Below are 27,213 nucleotides of genomic sequence, written 5' to 3' on the forward strand. Positions count from 1 at the left end.
CAAAATCTGTCGGAGACTCATAAGTTTGCTCTTGAGACAAAAAATGTTGCGCTGGGTATTTTTTATGGGGCATTCACATTTACAGTTACATAGGGTAGGGCGGGGCAAGCGCAACTACTGAAGGATTAAAAAGAAATTTGCTTCCTATTAACGGGAATTTCTGAGGATCAACAAATGCGTGAATCTTTATATTTGTGAAAATACGAGACTTTACTTCAGTATTATATTTATCTTCTGTATTTGACATTTTGAAACTTAGCGGTAATCATATAGACACTTAATTCTATAATAGTTCAGAAGCGACGAAGGTATCTGGAAACGATAGAGGGATGAATCATTAAACGTATTGCAAATATTCAAAATAATAGGGGAATTTCGCAGATACGTGACTAAACATATCTTACGTGTGAAAAAAGCAAGAGCTCGCAAACACAAGATGTCATTAAGGTAAAGGTACTATTTACTACACGAAAAGTTGGAACCATCTAAAAAATTACTCCACGTGGATCCAAAACAGGTGTTGACGTAGTAGCTGTCGTGGAAGGATCGCCTTTATCAACATTTCCACCAGTCAGTTTCTGCTTTTGACCTTTCGCTTGTTGACTAGTAACGTTGGAATGAACAGCTTCTTCACCGTATGAGGAGCTGCCGGGAAGTCTCGTGCTGCCGGAATTCTTGACGCCGTCGTCCGATGTACATCTACTTGCGTGCTCATTACCAAGGTTACTGTCTTCGCTGTCTCCGATGAATGCATCACCAGCTGCTTCTTCATCGTCATCATGACTGTTATCACTGTCTTGATCAGTTTCGTTATCTGGATCGCTTATTTGATCTTCATATTCATTGTCAACTTCTTCGAAGTCATCAAAGCTCTCCTGTACTTCTTGTTCATCCTCCTCTGTCTCCTTCGTTTCCACTTTGATGTCCAGATCGGGTTTGAACTGCTCTCCCAGAAATTCTCGTTTCTCCTCTTGATACTGTTTGATTCGTTTCTTTCTAGCAATTTCGGAACATTTTCCACAGTGATAAGCAATTTTGCTTTCTCCAAACTTTTCCTCCATACTCGTATACCATCCAGACATACTTAGTGCACTAACTTTGCCTTTGTCGTTCCAGCAAAGTATTTGTGCCTTCAAAATTTTCTCGTCGACTTCTGTGATGCAGGGATCTTCCTTTATTTTCTTGATAACTTCATCCGCATTGGCCAGTTTCTTTCTTTTTAGGCCACTGCTAAGTGCTGTATCGATACACCCGAACGATGAAAGCGATAGCTTGCCCTCGGAATCTGCCCCCATGCTTTCGAACAGCTGCTGTCGTTCTTCTTCCATGGGCAACAACTTTGCCCGGTTGGCAATATTTTGCAGAGTATGGAAAAAGTTGTAGTTTTCATTGCGTTCCAAGGATTCGATTGCATGGAGCCATTCTTTTGACTTTTGCAGAGCATCCCGTAACTGATTATGCGATGGCAAGAAGTCTTCAATCACATGGGCGCGATCGAGGAGATTTTCAATTTCACTGATCTTATGCTGCGTTTCTGTTTTGAAACATTGACTTGCAGACTGTTCCCAATCAACAATCTGTAAATAAAAAAATGCAGAAAACCCGTTTTACAAAAAGAAATAAGATTTTCGATACAATCTATAAATAAAAAAATGCAGAAAACTAGTTTTACAAAAAGAAATGAGATTTTCGATACAATGGCATAGCAAATTTGTTAGAATAATAAATAAAATAAATAGGTCATCACATAAAGATAGATCCTCATAACTGTGCTTATTTTTGTCAATTACTCTTCAAGATAATTATGCTAAATCAAAAGTTTATAAAATACCAAACATGCTTCTAGACAACGCATTTTAAAAAGTGACCCATCTTGTCTCGAGCGTTTAACCTTTTAGGACGCGTGCCTGTTCGATCCCAAAATGGCACCGCGCTCGCGCAGTATACGACGATCGTGGTTTTTGATGATGTTGTACTTTTTACAACGGCGCACGTCCTGAAGGGTTGATGTATTTATGCAATTCAGTATCATAATTTCAATTTTATACAACTCATTTGAATATCATAATGGCCAATTTTTCCGCACTGGCCCATTATGCAACTGAAATGAGTTGCATAACGAAAAATAGTTGCATAATGTTCATTATGAAACTCACTTGAGTTGCATTATGATCATTATGCAACGCAAATGAGTTGTATAATGAAAAAGTCATTGCATAATTTTTTTATGCAATTCAGTATCATAATTTAAATTTTATGTAACTCATTTTGGTATAATAGCTAATTTTTCCGAACTGGTTCATTATGCAACTGAAATGAGTTCCATAATGAAAAATAGTGGTATAATGTTCATAATGCAACTCATTTGAGTTGCATTATGAATATTATGCAACTCAAATGGGCTGCATTATGAAAAAATCATTGCATAAAATTTTGTATGGAACTCGTTGCAAAACTCGATGTTTTCAGCACTCTTCGTATTTACCCAACTCGACAAGCCTCGTTGGATAAATGTACGACTCGTGCTGAAACAATCAACTTTTTGCATCTCATTACATAAATAACTAGTATGGAACTCGCTGCAAAATTCGATTTTTTTCAGCACTCTTCGTATTTAGCCAACTCGGCAAGCCTCGTTGGATAAATGTACGACTCGTACTGAAAAAATCAACTTTTTGCAATTCGTTACATAAATAACTATAATAGAAATATGATTTACCTGTAGCATAATACCGTGTAACTCCGCCAATTCTTTCTCCAAAACCGTATGAGGAAGAATCTTCATTCCTTCGTCCAAAAGCCTTTTGATTTCGTCCAACGAGAGACGATCGATGGTATTTTCCCTCAATAAACGAACCTGCTTGTACCATTTGTACTGCGCTAGACGATCCTTGAGCTGCACTATTTGCGGCAGTTCGATGCAAAGTGAATTTCCCTCTTCGATGAGATGTGTCAGCTGCTGAATGTTAGTATCCTTAAATCGGGTCTTTAGAGCACTTTCCACTTGTTTGACCCACTCCTTGCCAATTTTCTGTAGCTCTCTCACGCTATCTCCTTCACGGATAATACAGCGCAAGTTATTGATTTCGTTGACAAACATGTCCAGTTCCTCCAACGTTAGCTTATATTTGGCGCACTCTACCGAATTACGGGTTCTAGTACGTATTTTGTTAATATCCAGTTGTTGAATGACGGTAATACATTTTTGAGCTTCCAGAATGGAAAAGTTCAAACGTTCCAGAATAACGCTGTTGGGAAACTTTTGTGTCTCGGCTTCTTGGGCAATCTCTTGTAGTTCATCCAGAGTGATGTTGGTGCTGACTGCCGGGTCGAGTACATCTCGCACTTTGAACAGCCATTTTTCGAACGACTCAGCTTTGACCTTGAGCTTTTGTACCATAAGCGGGAGTTCATCCAGCGTGTAACGGTATTTTAAGGTGTGGTTCTCCGGTGGGCATTCGCATAGCTCAGCAAAGTGACGAAGGCAAGCCAAATTAGTGGTGCACTTGCATGTAACAGCTGACAGGAAGCAAGTAGTTTTGCAAATTTCACATTGTCTTGCATCATCCGACAATAATTCGAAAGCTTCGCGTTCCGCATTTGTAACACCCTAGAACAAAAAAAAGTAAGTAAATATAAAATAGGTAGGGATAGGCGGGGCAATATGGACACCCTAAGGTTTTTGCCAATTTTACCTGGCAAGATGTCAAAAAAGTTTAGTTTTTTGATACATGTATCCTTTTAAAGTCTATTTAGCATCTATTGCATAAGAATGCTCACGAAGAAAAATGATTTATCCACTTCAAAAAATGTTATGAAAAATGTTAGTTTTTCATGACCGTCTTCAAGCATACGGGGCAGAATGGACACCCCCATGGGGCATTATGGACACCATGAGACTTTTACGAATAAAGTAATTTCATTACGAAACAACTATTATGGATGAATAATACGCCGAAGTAGTTCATTTTTGTTCAGTTAATTTAATTTCAGGTTGTTTTGGATAAAGCTTCGTTTTTGTCGGCATGTACAGCTGTGCCTAGAACAACTATTTTCCACTGCTGTCATTTTTTGACCAATTTGTTTCACCCTATGTCTACTATAGTGAACTTTTAACCGAAAATATACTGAAATCGAAAAATTTGGTTGGTTTGTGATTTAGGTTATATTTTTCCCTTGCCGCTTCTTTCAAAAAGGTGAGTGTCCATTTTGCCCCGGCAGCAGAAGATATTTCCAAACTTGATTTTTGATATAATAAAGAAGAAAATATAAACATGTTAAGCATGTACATACAGCAAAACTACTTGCATGTGTTCTAGAAATATCAGGTTTTAATCGGCCTGCAATAAATTAATCAATAAACCATATTGTAGATGGTGTGAAAATTATAATTTCCATGCACAAAAAACGGAGGACGCAACTTTTTCGTGTAAAATCAAGTATAATTTTAATTTCGAATGTTTCTTTCCTGAAACTACGTTTTAGACAAATGGACTATATTCTCCATTCATTAAAAGTTCAAAAAAGTTCGCATATTTCAAAATATTGAGGGTGTCCATTCTGCCCCGGGTGTCCATAATGCCCCGCCTACCCCTAGTGGAACTTACGTATTTTCGGCAGTTTTGTTCTCTTCGTCATGGGGGGCTTTTTGAAACCTGCTGAACTCAGAGTTGGCCTCGAATCCTTCCCAACCAAGCTGAGTTATGTGCCCAAATTTCAGGCAATTCGAACCACAAAAACCCGCCATAACGAAGAGAACAAACCTGCCGATAATACCCTTCGTCACCCTATTTCATTTCCATTTTCTTTTTGCAGCATTTGGTGGGTCAATGAGAGCGCAAGTCAATCCATAGCCGATGATAAGGAGGTGTAATGGCTGAATACTCTTTGCTGACCACACAAACGCCATGGGATAGGAAAAGGGTATTTTGGTGTGGGATTAGAGTTTTGGTACAGACTTGACAATATCTGTGCTATTCTGATGCAAAATAACTTTATGCAATTCAGTATCATAATTTATATTTCATATAACTCATTTTGGTATCATAATGGCCAATTTTTCCGAACTGGCTCATTATGCAACTGAAATGAGTTGCATAATGAAAAATAGTTGCATAATGTTCATAATGCAACTCATTTGAGTTGCATTATGAATATTATGCAACTCAAATGTGTTGCATTATGAAAAAAATCATTGCATAAAATTTTGTATGGAACTCGTTACAACTCGATTTTTTCAGCACTCTTCGTATTTATCCAACTCGGCAAGCCTTGTCGAAAAAATCAACTTTTTGCAACTTGTTACATAAATAACTATTAAAGCTCAATAGTGAATCGCATACCTTCCAAAACCAAAAAAAAAACGATAATCCACAAAGCAACAAGCAAGTCATAGAAAAAAAGAGCGTCCGATTGTTTATTTTGCCAGTTATAACAAACGGATACTGCTACCGTTTCGACTCGCCAGCCACCCCATAGAAAGTGTGCCTTCAGTTCCGGAAAATAGATAATTCAATTAAGCCTTCAAACGAATTGTCCGCGTGGTCTTGTGGTATCCCTAATCATATACATACCTACAACAGATAGTTCAATTAAGCGGAATGATAGCTTTACTAGTTCAACGTAACTATTAATCTACGCACCCTGTCTGATCTGTCCATGTTGCAAAAAATCCGTGGAATCCCAGATCCGCTCCGATCGGAGCACATTCCTTTTTTTTTTTGCAAGTAAGTTTGGTCAAGTCAGTTGCGATAGAAGGTTTTTCACTGACGGGTCAAAAACAAATGATTCCACCGGATTTGGTGTATTTAATAAGCTTCATAGTGTCGCCCATAAACTTCAAAGTCCTTGCTCAGTATCTGTCGCAGAATTGGCGGCTATACACTACGCATTAGAGCGAATCGCCTCTCTTCCCTCTGATTAATATTTCATTTTCTCGGATAGCCTCAGCTCAATTGAAGCTGTTCGTTCAATGAGGTCGGTGAAGCACTCCCCGTATTTCCTGAGCGAAATTCGATCAATTTTGAGTGCTTTATCGTATCAAGCATATAATATTGTGCCTTGCAAGATAAATCCGCGAAACGCGTTTGTCTTCTTCTTTTCCATCAAGTTGCCAAAATATGCCCGCACCACTATGAGCGACCTGATGGTCAGAAATTCTGCATGCGGCGCTCATATCAAATCCACATGAGGCTGCGGCGATATGGCCGCGAGGAGATGTACGCGATACAGACGCAATGTGGAAATGGAAAAATTGAAGCCGCATCCTCCTGCAGCATCACTTAACAACATCCCGATTATTAAATACAAAGCCGACGAGGTGATGCGTATGCGTATAGTGAAGCAATGTCGTGATAAATATTATTACGATTTCTGGCCACTTGAGATGCCTTTGTGCTAACTTTTGTTTTGATATGAACGGCCACCTGCTGCAATGCTGCTGGGTGGGTCACAGTATCTGTTCGATTTTGACATTGCGTCTGTATCGCGGGAATCTCCTAGCGGCCATATCGCCGCCGCCTAATGTGGATTTATTATAAGCGCCGCAATATCACCTTGGTTTGGGTCCCTTCGCATTGCTCGATCCCGGGTAAGGGAACGTCCATAAATTACGTCACGCTTTGAGGGGGGAGGGGGGTTCAGCAAAGTGTGACGACCCATACAAAAATTTCAGAGGTCCCCTACAAAAAGTGACATAGGGGGGAGGGGGGGTTAAAAACGGTCGATTTCTGCGTGACGTAATTTATGGACGTTCCCTAATGAGAAAGCGGACTCGCTCGCCAAGGTGGGCGCTATGGAAGGCGATATTTATGATCGTCATATCGCCTTTAATAATTTGTTTTTCGATTGCTCGTCAGCATGCATTGGTGAGTTGACAACAAAAATGGGATGCAGGAAGAATGGGCAGGTGGTTACATTCAATTCTCCCACAGGTATCGAAGACGGACATGGGTCGAGATTTTATCAAGATAATGTGTCGACTTATGTCCAATCACTACTCTCTGGGCTCGCACTTCTATCGAATAGGGCTGCCGATACTGGCAGCACTGCACCTCGCAGCCTAGTGGTGTTCCTGATCGAGGTATACCCTTTGTACGCGAGTGACATGCGAGTGTCATCTATAACCGTCAGTCTGAACTGTTTATAGTTTGAAGTGTCAGTTGTCAGTAAGTGATGTAAATGAAGATCAAATTCTGCAAGTCAGCACTTAGTACAAGCTACACGACCAAGTTTGGATTTTTTCGGAATTAGTTAGATAGAAATAGTTGGATTCAACGAACATATATACCAGCTACGTTGAGTGTAAATTAAGTATTCTGGAAATAGTCAGCAATATTAATTGGATTGCGTGTGATTGAACACAGTTTGTTGGATTTATCGATCTAAGAAAGACTAAATTGTGAGTATTAATCGTCATTGAACTAGTGTACATTTTTTAATAAAATTTCCCCAGCTTCAAGAATTGCGACACGATCAATAAAGTGCGTTTTTCTGGAGAGGTCCGAAAACGATAACCAACAGATAAAATCTTGAGTACATGAAGCTTGTGTACAACTTCTTAAAACATACTGAAATTTTCGTTTTATATCTCCGTTTTGTTGTTTCACTTGTTCACCTCGTGTCTTTGTTTGATACCCCAGTCTTGTTGCTTCGCTTGTCCACCTCGTGTCCCTTCGAAAATTGTCTGTTTGTATCGTTACAGGTTGTTCGTTCACTCTACGTTTGACCAGCAGCAATACGCCACACCATGCTTTAATGAGTCAACGAAAAGCCCCCATCACCCTATCCTTTCCTCACATATTTTTTTCCCCCTAACCTCGACCAACCGCGAGTTTAAACATAATTTTTAAGTCAAAAACGTGGAATTGTAAAAAAAATTAACTGAATTCGGCTCCGTTATGCTTGTTGGCGCATGAACCTAAAATAAACGTGTAAGTAAAAAAATCAAGCGAATGGAGTGTCTGGAACGGAGGTTGCGCAAAAATTCAGACTTTTGTTGTTCAAAAACAGATGGTTGAATATCATGAAAAAGGATATTCTCATAAAGCCACCGCTGAAGAGCTCCAACGGTTCGATCCGAGAGGAAGTTCGGCTCGTATGGGATGCTGCCGCCACAGTCGACGGTAGGTATATTGCTCAACATAATGCTAATGAAAGGTCCCGACTTCGACTTGTTAACACCCCTGTTACCGTGTTCCATCAGCAGGTCGGCTCCAGAGGCACGTTCTCCTCCATTTGGGAAATTTGTGTGGTACCGTGTTGCATACGTACCACGAAAGAGATGTGGCTATTTCTGCGGATGTAAAAGAGACGTTTAATCAACTTCTTGTGAGAGAGAAAGACCATAGTGCTTTGCTGTATCTCTGGATGATCTCTACGGATTATTTGGATATCGTCGACACCACGAAAAGAAGCTGCTGAACTCGCCTCACAAGTCATGGAGATTCATGGTAAAGCTGTCTTTGTTACCCGGAACTGGATATCCAACAAAGTAGCAGTTACGAGGGCAATAGAGGAAGTACATCTCGATGCGGTGAAACATTTCACTTCGGATCAAGCAAACGACGGTGAACGGTTGTTGGGGATGATTTGGCGACCAATAGAAGACAATTTTTCATTTGCTTTGAATGTCCGTGAAGATTTGAAAGACATTGTTCCAAAGAAACGAAAATTGCTCAGTGCGACATCTCCAGAGTTCATAATTCTGTAGAACACTTTATCTGCAACTGCCCATCCTACGAACATCTGAGACAACAATATGGAGTCACCAGTATCAGAACAGCTCTACAGAATGAACGGGACAGCGAAACGGTCCTCCTAACTTTCCTTAGGGAAGCGCGTCTGTACAGTGTGATCTGAAAAAGGGCCCGAACTCCTCTAACTCGTACGGGAGGACAACGATTCACACGGATAATGGCTCGAAACCCAGCGAAGCATTATTGTATTGGAAACAAGTTTTGAAGAAAAATGTTAAAATATCAACAGCATAGTGGCGAACTCGCCTCCGGCGAAAAGCCACTTTAATAAAGAAAAAAAAAAAAGGAAAATTGCTCAGAATCGTCATGAGCATTTATGACCCTCTAGGACTCGTTTCAATATTCGTAGTTCATGGAAAGATAATGATTCAGGAAGTATGGAGATTCAAGATAGGCTAGGCTGACGTTGTTTGGCGTTTGTGCAGGACAACGGTGTGCAGCGGCAATGAATGATTCACCAGCTCGCTACAATTTACGGCGAACCCAGCGTTCATAATGGCCACAGTGGCGGGAGGGATACGGTAGGTGTGACATGTTGCGGGTTTGATTCCCGTCTGGTCGGGAATTTTCTCGATTTGCTGGATATAGTGTATCATAGTGATTTCCAAAGGCAGACAATGTAAAACCTTAAATTTATAACTGTAGAACACTGCGTAGAATCAGAAAATAGAAGAACGCCGTTCAAACTCTCTGATCACGCATTATAAACACCCTCATCCTATCCTATTGCATTTGCGTGTACAGCAGACTATAGACTTATGGACTTGATTCATTACATCAGATGTAATAATATTCGCTTTACCAAGCCCTTTGGACTAATTTGTGCTCTTATTTCCTTACCAGTTGCAACGAAACAAAAATGAAATTATCATACTCACCCATTCCAGTAAATTCTTTCTCAGCTTCTTTTCGGTGTCAACCATCTCGGCCATGTCGATGTAGCAAGCGGTAGCTATTCCCAAGTTCAGCCGATCTGGTTCCAGTGCCATTTTGCAGACTAGCTCGTCGTGGGAGAATACGCAATATCGACGCAATTTCGAATAATGATTGACGCATTCCCGGCCCATTTTCATCCAATCAGCAGGGGCAAAGTTGACAGCTTCCGCAAAATTATAGCCTTGGTTGAATCCGGCATGATAGGCCCGGGGAAACGTCACTATAAACTCCCCGGCATGTTGATCTGTTCTGTAGACCGGAACGTTTGCGTTCATCAGTATATTCGGGTTCATAATTGTTACAAGTTGATGTAGGAGATCGGGTTGAGATTGGAATAGTTCCGGTGCAGCAGATTTCATTGCTACTTCGAATTCTTCGGCACGAGTCCCTGGGACGCCGTACCATGTCTTGGGTTCACCCCAGTGCAAATAGTTGATGGAATAGCTCCAATGATCTTCGTTGTGCCAGCAAAACGTCGCAAAACACATTCCGACGTACATCCACGGTACCTTCATTCCACTGATGTCGGCATTGATGTGCCCCAAAATTGATTCGTCCAAAACTGGGAGGTTGTTCAAATTCCAGCTTGATTCGGCATACTCTTGATCTTCCGGAAGCAAATACAATGACGACTTTGTAGGAAATCCGCTACCATGATCCATGGTGTGTAAATCGGCTCCATACTCAACGGTGACATCTTCATCGATCGAAGAGACAATACGCCAGAATTCCTTCTCCACAAGCTCGGTTGGCACCAGATGAACCGGCATATTGAAATAGTTGGACTTGAACTGGTCTGCCATTTCGCCGAATTGCTGCAGAGTGTACTCGCGCTGTGCCTGCTCGAAACCAAATGCCTCAACGGGTTTAGAGTTTTCTTCGACGATACACTTAGGGCAACGCCAATCACCCTTAGGAATTTCCTGTAGGGGTGGTAGCAAACAGAACGTATGATATGAGGCATCACATCCATCACAAAGTAGCATGGATTCCTCAACGTCGCCCCTGTTACACATGTGACAAATATACTTTGCCATCGGGTCATGTGGATTCGGTGTGTAGGGAACATCTGGTTTGTTCTTAGACGATCCATTTGTACTAGTGTTTAGCATGGATTTCATACGATACTTTCCCGGTGAAAAACGGGACAAATCATTTTCCGCTCCAATACTGGCCGATTTGTTCATCTGAGCAAAGCGTTGAGATCGTCTGGCTGTTGTTGCCGGTGGAGGTTGAATCTGTTGTCGAGCTTCAATCGAGTGTGGCTTGTATTCACAGTCCTCCTGCTCTGTTTCCAAATTTGCTAAATCTATGATCTTGCCCGAGCGGTAGATGTCGAAGGGGTAGAGAATTCTTTCGTAGTGAGCCTTCAAGTTAGTTCCAACGTTCTTGCCCTGTTGATATCCCATTCGACAGGCTACTCTTGACCATTTGCGCTCCTTAGTTACCACTTCGATGCCTCCCTCTTCATTTACCACCTTGTGGAGTGTGTACAGATCGAGAGGTTTTCTTTCGACCATTGGGATCTTTAAAGAAGAACCTTGTAGTTCCCAGAACTTTGCAATCTGGTCGAGAAAGTTCAATTTTATTCGAGTTTCCGCCTCTAACTCGTTCAAACGCTGCACGCGAGGCACAAACGTCAATTTCTCGACATCAACGGTGAACGGTGGCTGCCAACTCTGAAATTAATAAAAGAAAAATGAAACAAGTTATTGAAACATACCTTCGATTTTTCATGTAATAGCATGGATTTCATACGATACTGGTGGCGCATTATCTCTTGACTTTTTCTTATATGGCATGGTAAAATTCCATTTATATTGATTATTATTTGTATTTATACGGTACGGTTACGTAAGCCTGTCAGTTTTACAACTATGTATCAGGTTAAGGAAAGTTAATTACACAATTGCGTAAAAAAATCTACAATGGGAAATTATCGAACCTACAAATTGAAAACCTAACATTAACGACAATGATTCAATACAATTCTGTCTTAACCCTTTCAGGACGGTTGGGTCATTTGTACCTCGCTGACGCGTTCTACTGCGACGAAGTTGGTGAAAAAAGTCGTCTCGAAGGGGTTAATGCAAAGATTTTAGTGCTTGTTTGAATGAGGTTAATGATGATTTAGTCTTGATTTATATCTATAATCCATTCCAATGCGATATTCCATAGATTAGCAGTTTCGACAGCTCATGTCATAGCGATCGGTCACGTTTTTCATATCGCTCCCGTAAATTTCCAATTTTTCGTCGCGATCTTCGAAGCTAACGAGTAGTTTACCCAACCCGAACTTTCACGAGGACTTGGACAGGTCCATAAGCGTACCAACTCCCATCGTAGTGGGCTGACCAAGTGGCCACAAGTGCGAGAACTAGGGGAAGAAATTACTGCTGGAGCCTTAACGATCATCTGCGTTTAGAGCGTTATTGTTATAACCAAACAATAACGTGGCTGGCATTGTTTCGTATCTAGACGAAAAAACCGCTTAGTGAGTGGCATCTCGTGCGGTGAAATTTGTGTCTCCGGTTGGTCTCACCAACAACGCTCTGTCTGTCCTCCGACATGGCGTCGGGGACAGCCCCTTTTCCCCTAGGGGATATGTGTCCGTCAAATCGTCGCGATGGTACATTTGCTGGGCCTCTCTTTCCTGAATGGGGAGACCCGCACGGCAACCATGGTCAACTGATGATGATGAGGATAGAAGCTGTTTCAGGAATTCTTCCCCAGGCGCCTTTCCTTCTCAGAAAATCCGTGGAAAGTTATCTGGGAGCAGAGAGTAAAAAAATCGAAGATTGAAAGTGAAGATTGACATTCTCATTTTTTCATTCGTGTTTGGCCATGTTCATTGTCAGCTGAATGCCTCTCTTTTTTCATTCAATTCTCTGTCAGGAATATTTTTTCGCACGTCGTAAAATGTCCAATGTCTATTAACTGACGCACAATCCGACTTAATGGACAAATAGAGAACATAATTAATATTCTAATTAACTACTATACACAAGTTTTGAGGTAATTGGAAGTATAATCGGGAGTTATGGTCCAGTTTTATTTCTCAGTGAAAATTGTCAGTGACAGAAAAATGAATGAATAGGTGGAAAAAATCATTCACCAAAATGAATTTTATTTTGATCCCTCAGTTGAGAATCTTCAAAATACACGTTGAATTTCACTCACTGAAAATGAAAATTTTAAACTCTGTCTGGGAGTGGAAGTGGACGGAGCTTACCCTGAGAAAAGAAGCGCCACGTATGTTCTGAAACTACGGAACAAAAATCACGTTGAAAAGCTGAAGAATATGTCGGAACTAACTGGCGGCTTCCCGATTAAGATCGTGGAGCATCCGGTTCTCAACGTGTCGAAGTGTGTGATAAGCTGCAGCGACACCTGTATGTACTCGGACGAAGAGCTGGTTAAAGAACTGAGGGACCAGGGCGTCAAAGAAGTGCGGAGGATTACCAAGCGCGATGGCAACCAACGAGTCAATAACCCAACCATCATTTTGACTATCCAAGGCACCGTTGTTCCAGAAGACATCTACGCTGGGTGGATCCGATGTCGAACTCGCCCGTTTTATCCCACACCGATGCTGTGCTACTGTTGCTGGGGTTTTGGACACACGCGTGCTCGCTGTCAGCTCCAAAGCAACCCTATATACGGCAACTGCTCTGGTAAGCACACAAGTACCCCCGAAACTCCATACACGCTTGCTTCTTTCTGCAAACGATGTAACACAAACGATCATCCACTGTCAAGCCGTAAGTGCCCCATCTACGTCAAAGAAGATGAAATACAATACCTCCGGGTAGACTTAGGGTGCCGTTATGGACAGACTTGTTAGAGTCCCAATATGGCCGCCACAATGGCCGACTTTGGCACCTACTCACGATTTCGAGGGCACAAATCTCTTCGTAAACAAAACCAGTGCACCTGAGCTTCTTATTTTAAGCTAATTACAAGTGAGCAAGAACAGAATAATGAAATACATTGTTGTCTGAAGCTTGCTTCTTGAGATTTGTGCGTCTGAAATTTCGATGCAATATTGAAGCGGGATTTCAAGACGTTTGTCCTTAATTTTGAGCTGTACTTTAGGTCGTTCTGCCGTTTTGCTGCTGGATAGGATACGCCTAACGGCGATGACATAGTACCGCTTCAAAGTGAGAGTGAAAGTGCGCGTCCATAGGATTTTCGTGAATTTGCTATTGTTGATATTCTTCTTTGCGGCTTCGCACACGCGCACTCCTACTCTCACGCGTAACTATAAGGACAAACGTCTTGAAATCCCGCTTCAATATTGCATCGAAATTTCAGACGCACAAATCTCAAGAAGCAAGCTTCAGACAACAATGTATTTCATTATTCTGTTCTTGCTCACTTGTAATTAGCTTAAAATAAGAAGCTCAGGTGCACTGGTTTTGTTTACGAAGAGATTTGTGCCCTCGAAATCGTGAGTAGGTGCCAAAGTCGGCCATTGTGGCGGCCATATTGGGACTCTAACAAGTCTGTCCTTAATGGCATCTACCGTAGCAGCCAGCAATGATCAGCGCTTTGCCGAACTCTCGGCAAAACTGGACAACGTATTGAAGGAAGTTAAAGCCAAGGACGATAAGATTGAAGCACTACTCACCGAAATCAAAAACAAAAACGAAGTCAGATAGAAAGGTTGGAATCAGCAATGAAACTATCACCTCAAGAAAGGCTGAAGCTGGTAAAGGAACATGGCACTATTGAGGATCTTGTTGGCAAGATCCGCTCTCTGGAAGCAGATTGGCAAGAAAGGACAAAGAAGTCGCCGTTATTCGTGATATTTACATCCCAAAGAAAACCACCAAAACTAACTGTGGAAACAGAACCACGAACACCGACTGGTCGAATGAATCTTACATAGGAAACGATGGACACAAATTATCCCACAATCTCAACCCTGAAGCTGCAAACGCTAAGAAATCGAAGCAAAAAAGAAAGCTTTGAAAACCGACAGTAATGAATGCCTTAACAAACGCACTAGAAACCGCCTTTCGCCAATCACAACCCCTGAATGCACACCCACATCGGAATCAACCCCGGAAGTTATCGTCACTGACATTTCCTCAGGCGACGAACCGATGCTGAACGCATCTGGGTATATATCCGACACTTAAATACCAGACAGCTCATCTAGTCCCCTCCGAAGCATCTGTTCAACACCTTAGTGGAATAACACAAAATAGCCTTCTAACTTTCCCTCGAAAAACTGTTATTGATACAGAGAGAAATCCAAAAAAGGAACGGACTAGCCAAGCCACGCCAATACCGAACAACCACGCCATGATACCAGATAATCATACAACCAGAAGCGCTCAACATTTATACCCGGCGGAGCTACGAAGCAGTCGAGGTACCGCCAGTGCGGACGTATATGCCACACCGGAATTGACGGACACCCCTCGACACTTCGTGGCGGTCGGAAGAGGGACGGACAAGGGAGCCTATCCCCCTATGGACACCGAAGGGGGGCAAGCCATCTCTAACCCAACATAAAATCGACAAAGCTCTACGCAGGGGTAGTCGGGAAGAACATCACCCTCCGCTGGACAACGTGGGATCCAAAAAACCTCAGAATCAGCTACGATATAGTGCTACACCAACCGTAAACACATTTTCTGGGCTGCCGCAAAGTGCTAGATCAGACGCCATCATCTATGATTCATTTCAACTCAAACATAGAGGAATCACTTCTCCCGTAGCAAGTTCTTCTGGTAATGCTTCGAACCGAGTTGAAAGGAATAGTCCATCACGCCGATACGCAGCCCCCGAGAAAAAGTCTTCGGCAAGCTCAAGACATTTGAACCCAACCCGTGCCAGAAATCCATCATCATAACAACCGAACATCTCCAGCCCGCAAGATATGTCGAACGAAACATCTGCAAATACTCCGTTCGCCATTCAGTGGAACATCAATGGCTATCTCAATAACCTGTCTGACCTCGAGATTCTTCTCAGACATCAGCTACCAATCATTTTGGCCATCCAAGAGACGCACAGAGCTAGCGTTAATAGGTTAAACTTGTCCTTGCAGAGAAGGTACAAGTGGACCTTAAAATGCAATGATAACATCTACCACTCAACTGCTATTGACGTTTTGTCCACCATTCCTTATTCTACGCTTCAACTCAATACAGATCTACCCCTAGTGGAAGTGAGACTCGAGTACCCGTTCCCTTTGACAGTGATATCTGGTTATCTCCTAAATACACGGATCGAGGACCTTAAACTCCGCCTTACCAACGCACTTCAGGGTCTACAGAGCCCAGTCCTTATTTTGTGGGATGTAAATGGCCATCATCCAGAATGGGGAAGTCGATCACCTAATGACAGGGGACTACTCATTATGGAAGTTGCAGAAACGCTAGATTTGGTTGTTCTTAATGACGGAGCTACAACGTTTACCAGAGCCCAACAAGAGTCCACGGTTGATGTTAGTTTATGCAGCCCAAACATCGTGAATCGACTCCTTTGGACTGCCAGCGGGGATCCTCTGGGCAGCGATCATCACCCAGTGTTCATCCACATTAACGGAAAGCCAGAATCTATCTCTCGACGCCCTCGATGGAAATATAATCAGGCAGATTGGTATCACTTCCAAGAACTAGTAGACTCCGAAGTATCCAACATAGCACCGAACAATATTTTTTGAGCACAATCCATCAAGCGGCGCTACTTTCTGTTCCTGGAACAACTCCAAATCCAGGTCGAAGATCCCTACCATGGTGGTCTCCAGACATCAATAAACTGGTCAAAAAGAGAAGAAAAGCCCTCCGAGCTGCTAAACGTTTACCAGAAGGTCATCCGGCAAAATCTCAACTCGTAGAAGCTTATCATTCAACACGAAATGAATGCCGTCAAAAAATTGGAGAGGCCAAAAGAAGAACATTTGAAGAGTTCTTAGATGGAATTAATGAAAGCCAAACAGCTTCCGAATTGTGGAATCGAGTTAACGCTTTAAGTGGCAAACGAAGAGCCACAGGCATGACTTTACGATTGTCAGAAGGGCTTACACGAGATCCGCTCACGATAGCCAACGCTCTAGCTGACCACTTCGCTTCGCTATCATCATTAGACCAATACGGCACCAGTTTCATTCGAAAGAATCAAGCATCCGTTGACAGCGTGGTGAACCTAGTAGTACCGGAAGAAAACACTCCTCTTTTGATGAACTCCCCTTTCCGTGTGGAGGAACTGAACTTTGCCCTGCGCTATTGCAAGGGTAAATCAGCCGGCCCTGATGATCTCGGGCCTCGGCTACCCGTTATTCCAACATCTCACAACTGGTTTGAAGGTTACCTTTCTTTCCCTCCTGAATAAAATCTGGGTCGAGAACACAATACCTAATTCCTGGACACACAGCTTAGTGGTTCTCATACCTAAACAGGAAAAAGCTGTCACATCACCGGTGGATTTTCGACCGATCTCGTTAACCTGTTGCGCAAGCAAGATTCTTGAACTTATGGTAAAATCGTCGGTTAAGTCGTTCTTTAGAGGACAACCAGCTTCTGGACCACCGGCTACACGCCTTTCGTCCTGGTCACGGAACAGGGACCTATTTCGCCGGTTTAGGAGATGTCCTGCAGGACGCTATGAACAAAGGCCTCCAAGCCGACATCGCTTCATTGGATCTCTCTAAGGCTTATAACCGTGCTTGAACACCTCGTGCTATCCATCAGCTTGCTGAATAGGCCTGCGCGGACACATACTACACTTCCTCAAAAAATTTCTGACTGGCAGAACTTTCCAAGTAATTATCGGAAACACTCACGCTACTCTACACTCAAACTACTCTCTACACTCTATCCGTGCAGAAGAGACTGGGGTGCCACAGGCAGGGATGCGATCATTCATTTGCAAAGAGTTACATTCACTAGCTACTATCTCAGTTCAGAAGCATGTCATCAAAAAACAATGTATGGATGGAATCAACCTTGTAGTTTTATCTGAAACTTTGCCGAATAACATTAGGGTCGCACACGCTTACGAAAGTCGTGAGCGAGCTGCGAAGGCAACTCTCCACGTCGTGAATGTAAATTATATTAACGCCGTGGAGAGTTGCGTTTGTTGCCTTATGTTGACTTAATTATTAATGCTACGCTAGTATATTGTTCTACAAAATTTCAGGTAAAACAAACCTGAAAATGTGTTCCATACGAACATTTACGAACATTTACGAAGTATTTTGCATGAGTCGTTAATTCAGATGTTAATTGTCCAATTAACCTTTTGATTGCATAAAAAAATGTCCATGCTTAATATATTGCAGTTGAAAAAGCCCAAAATCGCATATTTTGCCCTATAAATTGAGGTAAAGCTCAAAATTGTGACGTGTTGGAGCAAATCTGAGCCCGGATTCGGATTCAGCGGCCCAAAATCTGTCAGAGACACATAAGTTCGCTCTTGAGACAAAAAAATGTTGCGCTGTGTAATGAAATATAGCCGACAGTGCGTATAAAAATCTTTGGTGCTGTCCATAAACTACGAAGATTCATTGTTTGTTGGTTATCTCAGACCGCCCCCATTCCCCACCGTTCTTTTTTTTAATTTGCATGGAACTAGACTTTGGCCAGACCGCCCCGAAATATTTTTCTTAGAATTAAGGCAATAATGTATAATTTTTGAAATTATAACTGCTTACATTTTCAACATAGATTCTCCCTTCTTTTGTACATAGGCTGTTTTTTCGAATTGCACTTTTCAGGAAATTATGGGCATTATTACAACCACCGGTGTAAATTGCTGTTATATTTATAATTTTTTTCTCAAATTTCTAAACACCTGTGCTTGTGGTGTCGATAATTACCTAAACATTGTAACTCAAAAGAACAGCCTATGTAGAAAAGAAGAGAAAATCTATGTTGAAAAAGCAAGCAGTTATAATTCCAATAATTGTACCAATTGCCTAAATTCTAAAAAAAAGCTTTTAAAAAATAAACGGTGTTGGGTTTTTGAATGCCGAAAGGAAAACAATGTCTGTAGTGTCTTACCACCGTCCAAGACACTACAATGTCAACACAGGCAAACAGACGTAACACTTCGAACATTTTTCGATTCCAATTTTATCCTCGGAAACAGGTTCGCTTAATTCTAAAAGGACTGAATTTGGCCAACCATCCACTAGGTGGCAGTAGTGTCAAACTCGAACAAAAACGATGCAAGCGCCGCGGATTGGTAGTTGGTCAACCCTCACATTTTCAAATAAACCGTTAAATCGATGTACGATGGCAATTATCAGAGTGTTACGTTTCCTTCTTCGTTAAAAAAAATGTTTGAGTCGTTATAAGAATTGTTGGCATTACAACTGCTTACATGTTCATCAACAATTTTCCCTTCTTTTGCATAGGCTGTTCTTTCGAGTTGCACTTTTCAGGAAATTATCGGCATTGCAACTGCTTAATTTTTTAACATAGATCAGCCTAGATAGCTGTGTAGTGTCGGTAGCGATTGTCTCAATTGGCTAAGAATAACACTACGGACCGCCTGTTCCGGTGGTAAGAATCCACCAACAGGTGACCCCTAATTCATGGTGTGATGCGGCTTTATGCTTACCGTGCCTAGGAATGAATGGCTAGGGGGGTCTAATAAAAACCTAACCGCTAACGGAGCCTGTGGAGTACCAGGGCGCCCTCCACAGTATGTAGCCCTTACTGCGCTAACCGGAGCAATGGCGCAGTGGACCTTGTGTTTCTCCGAGACAATCAGCTGCCCTTCTTTAGTCTCACTTGAGGCTAAATAAGGGCGGGATTATGAAGATGTTGTTAATTAGTTTAAATTTTCACCTATATGGTTTCGCATTATGCGATTTACACAGTGTATTCTGTGTATCCTCGCCTTTGGCGTTTTCCAATCGATACCGATTTGGTTTAATTGTTGCTGTTCTTTGTTGTGCTGTTGTTGCGAAGAGTTTAATCTTACCTAGTTTGGGTAGTGGCTACGGTTAAGATAGCTCAGATCAATCTTTAGCATAAAAAAACAGCAACGATCAATCTTTGCAGAAATATGCAAAATGGTACAGCCCAAGTGGCCTTGGTACAAGAACGTAAGGGATCGTAAGGGAAATTTCTATCTAGGAAACCTTGTGAACCCGGTGTTTGCCACTTTCAGTAAACATGAAATGGCAAACTCGCGTGTCATGCCTCGAGCCTGTGTGCTTGTCAACAACGCAATAGTTGCTACACTCATCTCTGAACTAACCACCAGAGATGTATGTGCTATCACAATTGATGTATCTGTTGGAAACCTCAACAGGAAATACGTCTATTGTTCTGTGTATTTACCGCATGATGAACCATCCCCTACGGATGCTTTCAAACAAGTCATCGCATACTGCACTTCAAAAGGCCTTCCGCTAATTGTTGGCAGTGATGCTAATGCTCACCATATCATCTGGGGCAGCTCAGACATTAACTTGAGAGGCTCCAGTTTGATGGAGTACTTAAGTAGTACAGAGCTTGCATTACTTAACATAGGCAACCGCCCAACCTTCATGGTATCTGCTAGAGAGGAAGTGTTAGATATAACGCTTTGCTCTAGCAGAATTAGTCACGAGCTGACCAATTGGCATGTGTCAGATGAAGAATCTTTATCTGACCATCGCTACATCTTTTTTGAACATTTAAATGTTACTTCGCAAACATTGCGTTTCAGGAATCCTCGGTCAACAAACTGGGATCTTTATACTGATTTGGTTGCAGCCAAATTTCATGGATATTCACCATCCATTGACACTCCAAGTGATTTAGATGATGCCGTTGATACTACAACGACCTTCATCATGGAAGCTTTTGAAGAAGCATGCCCTCTACGGTCTGTGAAGATCACAAGAGGAACCCCTTGATGGAACTCTGATCTGGCGAAACTCAGGAAACAATGTAGAAAGTGTTGGAACAGACGACGTTCGGCTGGTTCGGAGGCTTTCAGGTCGGCTCGCAAGGCCTACAGGAAAGCTCTCCGGTCTGCTGAACGATCCGGCTGGAAAAACCTTTGTACAAATGTTTTCAGCTTGAGTGAAGTCAGTCGGTTAAACAAAATCCTTGCGAAATCTAAGGATTTCCGGGTGAACGAACTTCGTTTGCCAAATGGCGATCTGACTTCCTCTGATGAGGAAGTTCTGGAATGCTTATTCAGCACACACTTCCCTGGATGTGTGGATATTACATCTTCGGATGATCCTGATGTCTTTTCTTGTAGTTATGATTCTTTAGCTCCGGTTCGGCGTATTGTAACTATAGAATCGATTGAGTGGGCTCTTAATAGCTTTGCTCCTTTCAAATCTCCTGGGGCAGATGGGATTTATCCTATTTTGCTTCAGAAGGGATTTGATTATTTCAAACATGTTTTGAAAAAACTACTTGTTTGCAGTTTTGCTACAGGGTATATTCCCAAATCCTGGAGAATATTACTGTACAGTTTATTCCGAAAGTGGGTCGTGCGTCGTATGAAGAAGCAAAGAGCTTCAGACCTATCAGTTTGACCTCTTTTCTTCTGAAATGCTTAGAACGCATTGTGGATCATCACATCCGTGATGTTCATCTGGCCAACGTGCCTCTTCATGTGAACCAACATGTGAACCAATCTGGTAAGTCCACTGTGACTCTTTTACACAAGGTTGTTTACGATATCGAGAAAGCATTCGCTCAAAAGCAATCTTGTTTGGGTGTTTTCTTAGATATCGAGGGTGCCTTTGACAACGTGCCTTTCGATGCCATATTGGAAGCCGCACGGAGTCATGGTATATCTACAGTGATTTCCAATTGGATTCACCAAATGCTCAAAAACCGATATCTCTTATCGACATTGCGTCTAGCAGGGATTAGGAAATTGAGTGTTTGTGGATGCCCCCAAGGGGGAGTCTTATCACCGCTTTTGTGGAATCTCGTAGCAGACACGCTATTGAGGCAACTCAATAATAGCGGTCTTCCTACTTATGGTTTTGTCGACGACTACCTAACATTGTTAGTTGGTATGTGCATCAGCACCCTTTTCGACCTGATGCAAAACGCCCTTCAGGTAGTTGAGGGTTGGTGTCGCCAATATGGCCTTTCGGTTAATCCGAGTAAAACATCTATTGTTCTTTTCACGGAAAGGCGAAACCGTAATGGCGTTCGACCTTTGCGTCTCTTTGATTCTGAAATCGATGTGACTGAACAGGTAAAGTACGTTGGAGTCATTCTTGATTCCAAGCTTTCCTGAACACCTCACATTGAGTTCAGAATCAAGAAAGCTTGTATGGCCTTCGGGCAATGCCGGCGTACTTTTGGTACAACTTGGGGTCTAAAACCCAAGTATATCAAATGGATTTACACAACTGTGGTTCGGCCAATATTGGCTTATGGATGTCTTGTGTGGTGGCAAAAGGGTGAAGTGAGAACGGTCCAATCGAAATTAGGCCATCTCCAAAGGATGTGCTTAATGGCGATGTCTGGAGCGTTCTCTTCAACTCCTACGGCAGCGCTAGAAGTTCTCTTTGACGTTGCCACACTACACATTCATCTTAAACAAGAAGCCCTTTCTTGCACTTACCGGTTACGGCACATCAACACACACCTCGTTGTTTCCACTTTTAGTGAATTGGGACAAAATTGTCCTTGCTCCAAGTGATCTTACAATTGCTTGTAATTTTCCATATAGGACATTTTCCACGAAATTCCCTTCCCGGGAAGAGTGGACATCTGGTTATCTGGAAAGAAGTATTTCAGACGGCATCGTATGTTACACTGATGGCTCCCTTCTCGAAGGTGCTGGTGTTTATTCTCGTGAGCTAAGGCTGTATCAGTCTTACTCACTTGGTAGACACTGCACCGTTTTTCAGGCCGAAATCTTTGCTCTTATGTGCGGAGTGCAATCAGCACTTCAGCAGCACGTAATGGGCAAAGTAATATACTTCTGTTCCGATAGCCAGGCTGCTATTAAAGCACTTGCTTCGGCCAACTCCAGGTCGAAGATAGTTATCGCTTGTCGAAATCAAATCGAGGAGCTGAATTCAGCAAACGCTGTTCACCTTCTATGGGTACCTGGTCATTCTTCCATCGCTGGAAATGAATTGGCTGATGAGTTAGCTCGCTCTGGAGCATCACATGACTTCATTGGCCCTGAGCCAGCTATTCCGATATCGAAGTGTTGGATTAAGCTTCAGATTCACACCTGGGCTGTCATTCAACACAGACAATATTGGAATAGTTTGGAGTCATGTCGTCAAACCAAATTGTATAGTGCTGAGCCATCTCTACGGGTGGCGAAGTATCTAACTAATCTGTCTAAGCAGAATTGCAGCATGCTGGTCAAAGCATTGACTGGCCACTGCCGACTCAGCTATCACATGGCGAATATTCAGCAAGCTGATTCATTTGCCTGTGATAGCTGTGAATCCGATTATGGAACTTCGTATCATTTGATATGTAACTGTCCAATTTTCGCGCAACTGCGTTTCCGAGTACTCGGTAAACACTTATTAAGTGAAACTGACTTCAGAAACCTGAATCTTCTGGATATTCTGTTGTTCTTAACCCGCTGTGGTAAAGAGCTATAGGCTCTCTTTCGCTTTATGCGTTATTACAGTGCCCTTTTCAGGGCGCTGTTTGAACCCATTGTGGTACGCTTGTGCGTTAGTACCCTCTTCCAGGGTATTTTTCCTATTTCCCTACCTGTCCCTATCCCCATCCAAATCCTTTTTCCTTCCTTTTCCCTCAGGTAGATGATGAAATAGGCTGTTATTTTGGCGATGGCACAAATGTCCCAAATGGAGGATAACGTGCCTCTGGTGCCGGCCTTCTGATACCTACCTGATACCCTTCTTTTGCATAGGCTGTTCTTTCGAGTTGCACTTTTCAGGAAATTATCGGCATTGCAACTGCTTACTTTTTTAACATATATTCTCCCTTTTTTTGCATAGGCTGTTCTTTCGAATTGGGAAATTATGGGCATTACAGCCTCCACCGGTGTTAAAATTGCTAAAATATTTATTTAATATTTTTTCAAATATCTAAACACCTGTGCTTGTGGTGCCGATAATTACCTGAATAGTGTAACTCGAAAGAACAGTCTATGCAGAAAAGAAGGAAAAAACTACGTAGAAAATGTAAGAAGTTTTGATGCCGATAATTTACTGGAATTGCAATTCGCAGGAACAGACTATGCAGAAAAGAAGGAAAAATGAATGCTGAAAAAGTAAGCAGTTGCGATGCCAATAATTATACCAATACCTTAAATTGTAAAGGCAAATCATGCTTATTTCCAAAGTTTTTCTTGTCAAATAAGAATTTTTGGCAGGATGTTTCTTCCGGTGATTTTTTTACGAATAAATATTTGATTGTTAGCGATTAATATAAATTATTCAGAAATAAAACAATAGTTCTATTTTCTTTCTGAGGAATGGTACATTCTGAGGAACGGAATTCTGGGGAATGGTACATTCTGGGGAATGGGTTTCTGGGAAATGGGTTTCTGGGGAATGGTACATTCTGGGGAATGATACATTCAGGGGAATGGAATTCTGGGGATTGGTTTTCTGGGGAATGTTATAGAATCCTCCTGACAATATTGTTGAAAGGATGTGTACGAGGGAGGACAAGTGGGATGCAGTTTCTTCCACGGTGTCTCGAATCGTCCTTGAACTACAGAGAAAATGGCGAGTCGAACCACAGCTAGTTGAGTTGGCTCCCCCTCCCCATCCACGAGCTTGAGCCCAACGGGTACTCTAAGTACTAGCCAGGGCACGAGCCTCCGGGGAAGAGTGAACAACTTAAGGCGGTAGCAGGTGGAACGCTTACCATTAGAGTGTACTCATTGTACGAAGTTATCCCTAACGAGCGTACCGCGAAGGCAAGGAATAGAGAGAAAGAGGTTTTAGTGTCGACCCCACATAACCTGAGGACCCACCTCTCGGGTATCTGTAAAAGCAGATCTTGCTTTTAAATAAAGTACATTCTTATGATTCAGGAACACTTCGGCTTATGTCGACGGAAAGATCATGAGAACCCATTCGACGAGAAAGGCACTATCACAACTAGGTGGATTATTGCTAATTTAGAGAAAATTTTCCGTTTTACGGTAGAATGAAAAGCTACCGCAGCTGTCAGACTACTGATTTTCACTGAGGTATCATCGATCTACCCTAGCGAGCCCTAGCGATGCCTTGGATAGCCTTGGATACGACGCCGATGATCATTGTTTGTTGTTGGTTTTCAGTTCAATTCACCTTGCAAGCATGCTTTGATTTTACCTTTAGTTTCAATGATAGGATGATTTTCAAGCCTGCGGTAGGACTTTGACAGCTGCGGTAGGACTCGGCGGCTACCGCAGAGTGGAAATTTTTCTAAAAATTCCGTTATAATCTGTTTTTTTTTACACTCCTTTGTTTTGCTTTTCTTATGCTGGCATTTGATACGGTTTGATCAAATTATTTTTTTTTATGAAAAATTAGAAAAACGGGTAGTGCGACTAAAAAAAAGATCTCCCCAATAGTCAAAAACGCGTTTTTCACTGAACAAACGAATAGTTGACTAAAGTTATTCATGTTAACCATATAGTTTACAAACACTAATGGATACACAGCGTTTCACATAAATGTTTATCACACCGTAGATATTGCTTGGAGTGAGAAATTGATGGTGCGGCTATAGAAAGTGGCCGCAGTGTGTATATCAAAATATTATAATAAATATTGTACATTGCAATTACAATATTTGACACAGTTTAAAAAATGTGTATTTATTCAATACTTAACAAAGTCCACTATATATTCATCAAATAGTCACTGATGAAATAAAAGGCAGTCAATAGAATTAATTGAATAATTAGCTAAAATAAACTTTGTCCAAAAAACGTAAACAACAATTTGCAAATATAATAAAGTAGTATATCAACCAAATAAAATTAAAATATTTATAAAACATCGGTGGGTTTTCGTTCCAGCATAAAAAAAAATCATTGCAATGAAAACAAAGATGGAGTATGCTCTTCTATTTTTCTGTGTTTCATCATCGCCATGGCAGCAACGAAGCCATGAAAACGTATACTGCAGCTGAGTTTAAGAAGACGAAATTTGGATAAAATCATGGACATTGTACACATCAATTAGAATTAATGATTTGTTTGCAGGATATTTTATGATAGAACTTTTTCGTTCTTTACTCACAGCGGGTGGTCGTATTTTGCAGATTCCATATTTCTCCGCTATCGGCCGTATTTTGTTGATGTAGATAAGAGGATTTTTGAAATCTTCCTCGGAGGGCTCGAACACTGGTGCTTCCGGAGGCACTTTGAACTGGAACTCGTCGTATTTGTCCAGGGAAATGTGCGGTTTGTGAGGCTGCTGTACGGATTCTCCACCGCTACCTGTTCCAGGTCCTAGCAATGGATTTGTAGCGGCTGCCCCATTGGTGACCGATTTGATATTGGTGCACGGGAGATAGCTGGCGGCACCAGTATTTTCTCCTCCCGATCCCGGAGAATTCGTCAGCTTGTTCTTACTTTTCATGATTTTTTTCTGCTTACACGATTATGGCTCACTTGGATAATCTATACTCAAAATATCACCACTAATCACCGATATTGTAAGTTAGCATATATTTTTGCGATTCTTCGAGCTTCAAATCATTCGCATTATATCTCATGCTTTTCCTAGAGGAGATACCTCAATAACTTTCAGAAATCGCCGTCTAAAACACACACAACGCACACAATGGCCACAAATTTTGCTTCTCACACGTAGATCGGACACTGGTTTTCAATTTTTCAACAATTTGAAGTATTTTACACTTTGCCTAGACCGCAGTTTTCTTTCTTTTGTAAAACACAGCAAGCAATGAAATTTTTGTTGGTACTTTTCTCACTCACGACAGCACAGAAAACACTTCGTTCCGTCTTCAAAGCCTGCCTTGCTCTGCCTGGTTGCTGATGGCTGTACGACGACGACGGCGACTGAAAGGTCCACCGAATGGGCTACTCGAACAGTAAATCAGTCACGTACGTATTTCAAAACTTTGTTTTTTATTCACCTTAAAAGACTTACATCTAATACCCCTCGCAAATAATCTTTTCCAACAATGCATAAAATACTTTTTTCATTTCATTTCAAATAAATATCTAATAATAAAACCTAACCATTTTTTATCGGATACAAAGAAAATTATCATTTTCAACATTATTTTCTATTTTGCGAAAACCTATGTCTGAAATTTGAGCTTAACCCTGTATCTGAACACAGTTGTGTTGGTGAGTGCATCCATCAGATCCATCACCTCGCACGTCCCACTGTTAAAAATATGCAAGGATGCGATGGTCAGCCCATGGATAATACAATTTCGTTTGAATATTGGATTGGATGGTACAGGGGGCGACACTTCCACATATATTACACGCTAACCCTCAGCTACCCAGATTGATGTCAAAGCGACCCAGATCGAGCAAAACTGCAGTTACTCTAAAGTGGGTAAAGGTGCCTTTACTCAAATCTGGGTTACCGATGTTGGCTGCAGAATCTGGGTAAAGG

At 41.8% G+C, this 27,213-nt stretch overlaps 1 protein-coding gene across 1 annotated transcript; it reads right to left on the bottom strand.

Annotated features, from left to right (window-relative positions):
* Positions 1 to 185: 185 nt before the first annotated feature.
* On the bottom strand, positions 186 to 26,729 carry LOC109421554 (lysine-specific demethylase 5). Its single transcript, XM_029872365.2, has 4 exons — positions 25,858 to 26,729; positions 9,635 to 11,371; positions 2,720 to 3,610; positions 186 to 1,577 (listed from the first exon to the last, which is right to left on the bottom strand). The coding sequence occupies exons 1-4, from the start codon at positions 26,197 to 26,199 to the stop codon at positions 486 to 488; spliced, it is 4,062 nt and encodes a 1,353-aa protein (XP_029728225.2). The 5' UTR covers positions 26,200 to 26,729; the 3' UTR covers positions 186 to 485.
* Between the last annotated feature and the right edge of the window lie 484 nt (positions 26,730 to 27,213).

This window comes from Aedes albopictus, chromosome 2 (assembly GCF_035046485.1).
Source record: "Aedes albopictus strain Foshan chromosome 2, AalbF5, whole genome shotgun sequence".
NCBI lineage: Eukaryota > Metazoa > Arthropoda > Insecta > Diptera > Culicidae > Aedes > Aedes albopictus.